The following is a 5,362-nucleotide window of genomic DNA, read 5'->3' as shown; positions in this document are numbered from 1 at the left end:
CACGCTGAAGACGTGGCTTAATAACGCACCTGGCTGGGGACAGGCAGCGGGTGACAGCTCTGCAGGACGGGCACTTTGCCGGGGCGTGCAGCTTCTGCCTGCACAGGCAGAGCCCACGTGCCTGGAGCCGGTGCTGGCGATGCCGGCTGAGCCGGTGCATACTTTGCCACGCCGTGTGCCCAGCACCAGGTTTTAATGAGCATGGGGCGATGGGAGTTTGGAGGTGAAAAGAAAACAAGGGAGCTCCTGGGAGAGACGTGAGGGTTACGTGCAAGGTGCGCAGCGGCAGCGAAGCCACCCCCCGTGCTGCCAGCTCTGTCTGCTGACCTGCCCAACCTCACCTGCCTGGCCCTGCCTGCAAACCCTGCCTCTGCGATGCCAACGGAGATTGTTAATGGCATCAAGCCAACGCCATCTAGTTGCTGAGAAGGAAACTAGTTGGAAACCCAACCACAAGCCATCTCCTCCAGGGTATCTCCAGGCTCCTCTGGAGGTCTCCGAGGTGGTGGCATGGCCGTGGTGGTGCCTGCTTTGTACCTGATCTCCAGGCAAATGAAAGGTTTTGGTGCTGAGGGCAATTGGTCTCCCAGCTGTTCCCTACCCAAATATTTAGGGGAGAGGAACCGTTGAGCAAACTCTCCATCCTTAAAAATACCTAATTTCACATACTACAGTAAATCAATTTGCTTTGTGTTTGACACGAAGAGCAGTGGGGTGAGGAATCTAAATCTAAAATTAACCTCATAAAGCTTATAATCACCAGTGACTGTGACCGCAAGTCTGGGGTGGACAGGCGTCTTCTCTGATTGTAATTATGTGGGCAATTAGCTAAATTACCCAATAGCAATAAGCTCATAAAAAACCTAGAAGACAATTTCTCCTATCCTGAGACTCCTGTTAACGTAAAGAGCCCTTACAAGAAAAACCTGCTACATTACATAGTAAAAAAGATAATTTGGTCCCCAATATCACAGCAGAAGATTTAAAAATTTAACTGTAATAGAACAGAGCCTTGCACTTCCTAAAACTGAGAAAATAAACCATAGGTACTGAGCTGAGAAGCCAGGCATTAGATGAGACAGTGAGAGAGGCAGCTAACTAGCTGCACATTTATAATCTGAATTTATTGCCGTGATATCTTTCACATGTGATGACTCTTGGGCCGTACTCTTCCCTGAGGATGGCTCTGAAGACGACCAGGTTCTCAAGCTCCTTGGTAACATCCCATTCAACCTTTTGTGTACAGATTGTATTATTGATAAATAAACGGTCTTTTTCATAGTGCATAGAATATACATAATTACATATCCTTAAATAAATGTATTTGTTGGTATCATTATATTGATAGTACAATAATGTACTAATATGTAACTAGTGTTATAGATGTGTGTGTGTATATATGTATACATACATATATATTCGAAGTTAATGGCTAGACTAGAAGCAAAGAGACCCTGCAGTGAGTTTTCTCAAGTGTGTGCCAACACTTTCTCCATGGCTTCTGAAGGCACCAGTGGCACTCAGCCTCTGGAGCGCAACTGGACATTGTTGTTTGATGGCAGGGACCGTGCTGCAGTGATGCACCAGGTGTCCCAACACCGGCTGGTGACGTTTTTATGCTCGTGATGGGATCTTGTGCGGTTCCACTGAGGTCGGTGGTGTTTGCTATGCTCCTGCTCACATGCGTAAGCATTGGCAGGGAACTGCTAAGGCTGTTTCGGATCGTGTAATGAAGCAAACCAGCAACAACAAACTAATAAGGAAACAAACTGAAAAGTGTGTGTTACTTTCACCCTCGGATTCTCTTCAGCATAATTCTGACAGTAATGTATTTCCTGACGTAGGTACCTTCAGCGCTATTTCCATACAGATGCAAATGGCTGGGTATTGTAACGCACGGGATGCTTCCCCGCCTTTTCACCACATATAGTTTTTCTGCAATGTGACGTACAGTGCGGTATATTCCTGTTTCTTTCTGCCCTGCCAGCTCCGGTCCCACAGCCCCCCGGTGACGTACTCACTCGGTGACTCAAAGGATGGCACTCCTCTCCCAGGTTTCCCATCGGCGTGCACATTCGCAGGCTGCGGATCCAGAGGCTAACCGCACAGCACATCCCTCTCCCGCACTGCTGGTCTCGATCGCAGGCCTGGAGTTCAATACAGCATGAGGCGAATAAAGTGAATAATAAATATATTCCACAAATAGGACAGATCAGGTGCTCAAGAGCTGTCTCTGACACCCCAGAAGTTATCATGGCTCATTAAGGCTGAATAATGAGATTTGAGGCTGATCTGCAATACTTATATCTCCCATGGATCTGAACATACAGGCTCCCGGCACGTTTCAGAGTTCAGCCCAGGATGTTTAAAGCCACGATCACATACGGAGCTGCTCAGGGTCGAATCCAGGACTGCCAGTGATTTACAGTCCCAGCTTCTGAGCGCTGATGGACCGTGGCACGTCCCACTCTGCTTTCCCAGATCAGAGCCTGAGTGAGCCCAGGCAGGTGCAAGGACCAAGCGCACTGAACAGTCAGGAGTCCTGTCTTATGGAGAAGCTAAGATAGGAACTTATCCGTTAATTTAAAGACTTTTAAGTAACTATTCCTTCTAGTTTCTTATGATAATATCTTTCGGTGGAGTGCCTTTGCAAATGCAAGACTGCATGATGGGTTTAGTAGAGAAGTCCAAGTGGAAGTAGCTAACATAGAAGTTGAAATATGGATTCTGTGGTCGCTATCTAGAATTACATGTAACTAAAAGAGGTCTTAAATGTGTAATAGAAAAAACTTTGCATGAGTGTCCACATCCAAGAAAATGCTACTGTGGTAGCATTCCCCCCGCTAGGCAGGGGGGGAAATATTTCAGCCACTTACCCAATACAGCTTAAATAAGCACAAACCAAAATGCAAACTATTGGGCATGTGTTAAAAACCAGAAACCATGAAGATCAATTGACATGTTAGGGTTTGGAAACAGGTTACTGCACCTCTTTTGCCTATTTTTTAACCAAAAGCTTATCAGACTTTTTATTATATGAATTTAATGCAAAAGCCAATCTCCTTTCTCCGATGAGAAATTCCATTAGTTAAAGGTTCTGACTACACCCCAAAGGTAAGCTAAATTAACTCACTTCTCTTTTAATGTCTGACAACAGGAGCGATAGACCAAAGGCACCAGTCAGCAGTACATAAACAGGCAACTTGTAAAAATGTACATAAAAGATGATAATGGCTCTGGGGAAGACTGCGTATCAGAACAAACATTCACGCGAGGAAAAAAGCTTACGGATCTTACCTTGGGATTTACATGATAAATGCCATTAGACTGTACTCTACCGGGTAAATATTACACTAGTTCAACCAGCAGAAGCCAGATCAAAATACGTATTTACAGATCAGCTAGTCATTTACGAAAAAGCTGTTGCGTTAAGCCACTAAGTGGTGTGTGTAACCCCATCGGCTAGCGCTCCTTCTAAACACACATTTAATGAAGCAGACAGCTCTGTGCTACAGGTGGGCCCAAAGAGACAGAGTATTTACTTATAAGACTAATATGGCCATAAAACTACCACTACAGCCTGCCAGGTAGATAAGGTTTACTTTCTAACCCCTCTCTCTCGGGGGGGGGAAGAAGAAAAAAAAAAAAGTTCTCTAATGGTCTAGTTTTGCTCTAGTCACAAAAACTGGAGGTCCAGTGATTTTGGCTGCCCCCGGCACGCCGGCATCCACTGCTCAGCTGGAGTCACAGGCTCTGCTGTCAGCTCCTGACCCCCTTTTTTTCTCAGCTGTGTCTCAAACCCCATCCATCTCTGTGGGACTGGTCCTGCAGTGAAGTACCACTCAGCCACAAAACAGATCTGAGTACGTCCTAGCCAGCGTATGCTGCACTGAACAATTTCTTTTTAAAACTCACACACACACACATATATACATCTGGCAGAACTTTTAAGACTCCCCTTCCAAAAATGTATGACAAGTTTTGAAAATATTCAACCCAAATGCTCCTGCCCACACCTTATCTCCAATGTGTAATTCATACCAATACTCCTGATATTCACAGGACACAACAGGAAGGACACTCCTCTTCAGCACCCCATTTAAACACAGTTTTGTGGAAAATTCAGCTCGAGCAAAAAGTCCCAGGTGAAATGCCAGCTCCAAAGCCAACTGAAGTCGGCACATGAACCACCACTGAAGTGAAGAAGGTTTGAATCAAGTCTTTAAATTGCAAAGGAAAAGCACCTTTCAGGCTCAGAGGACGGGGACGGGAACACCCACATCAGCTCTCATCTGAGATTTGCCAAAAATGCATCAAAGCGGTTGCAGCAGAAACGCACTGCAATAGTTAATAAAGTAACATTTTCTAGTTCTAATCTATTTTTACTTTTACTTTTTGAATCCGCTTTGACCTTGATCTATTATTCAGTGCTTCACAATTACTTTATTTAATGGATTAATTATGCTTTAAAGGTGCAGCCACAACTTGAATAACAGACTTATATAAACGGGTCCTCCATTGCTGGAAATTTTTCTACTTAAAAAGAACTTGAAATTCTCAAATATTAAAAAATTCCTTCACACTCTCTGCTCTGAACATTAATCAGTCCTGGGAACTGATCTGACATCCAGAGAAATGCCTATGAGCCATTTCACGGACTTCAGTGAAGTTCGGACGAGGAGCCTGGACAGCCACGGAGTAATCCGCTGCTGAGAGTACAACTTCTGATGGTTACAAAAGACATGTAAGCTCTCGAAGGAATGCAAGCACTGGGTTATTAATCCAAAGCAAACACTAAAAAAATTATTTTACTTAAGAGTGATGCAACGCTTTGGGTTAAATAACGTCTTTGGGAAAAAAATATTTTCACAACCAAAGTAAATCTCAAGCCCCAAAACAACAACAACAACAGAGGACTCATTTGCAATGGGTGGCTGTTGAGGGAAAAAAGCAGCACAGTCATACTCAAAAAAAAAAAAGAAAAAAAAAGCAGCGTTTTGCGATGATTGCAATACCGGTGCCTGCCCTGTACGCGGTAAGACTGGAGGAACTCAGGGTGCACAAGCAGGAGGTGCGGTGCCCCGAGCCCGGCCCTCCCGGGGCAGGTTTGGGGGCAGCCGTGGGGGGGCAGCCATCAGCCCTGGAGAAGCAGCGGGAGCCTCTGCACACTCACGGCCCAGCCTGGAGACACCCACCCCCCTGCCGGGTCCAGGCATCCCTCACCCCAAAGGGACAGACCCCCCACCGTGGCATCCCTCACCCCAGAGACCCGCCAGTCCTGGCATCACCCACCGCAGAGAGACGCCCCATATCCTGGCATCACTCACCCTAGAGACAACCCCAAGCTCTGGTATGGCTTATT

At 45.8% G+C, this 5,362-nt stretch overlaps 1 protein-coding gene across 1 annotated transcript in view; it reads right to left on the bottom strand.

Moving 5' to 3' along the window:
- The window catches only part of LOC104081121 (toxin MIT1-like), a 3,716-nt gene extending 1,461 nt beyond the window's left edge, over positions 1–2,255 (bottom strand). The window contains exon 1 of the mRNA XM_009583739.1: positions 2,022–2,255. Coding sequence (XP_009582034.1) covers positions 2,022–2,255 — 234 coding nt within the window. The remainder of the gene's footprint in view (positions 1–2,021) is intronic.
- Positions 2,256–5,362: the final 3,107 nt, after the last annotated feature.

This window comes from Fulmarus glacialis, unplaced genomic scaffold (assembly GCF_000690835.1).
Source record: "Fulmarus glacialis isolate BGI_N327 unplaced genomic scaffold, ASM69083v1 scaffold16668, whole genome shotgun sequence".
In the NCBI taxonomy this organism is placed as follows: domain Eukaryota; kingdom Metazoa; phylum Chordata; class Aves; order Procellariiformes; family Procellariidae; genus Fulmarus; species Fulmarus glacialis.
This window is presented reverse-complemented; position numbering and strand designations above follow the sequence as displayed.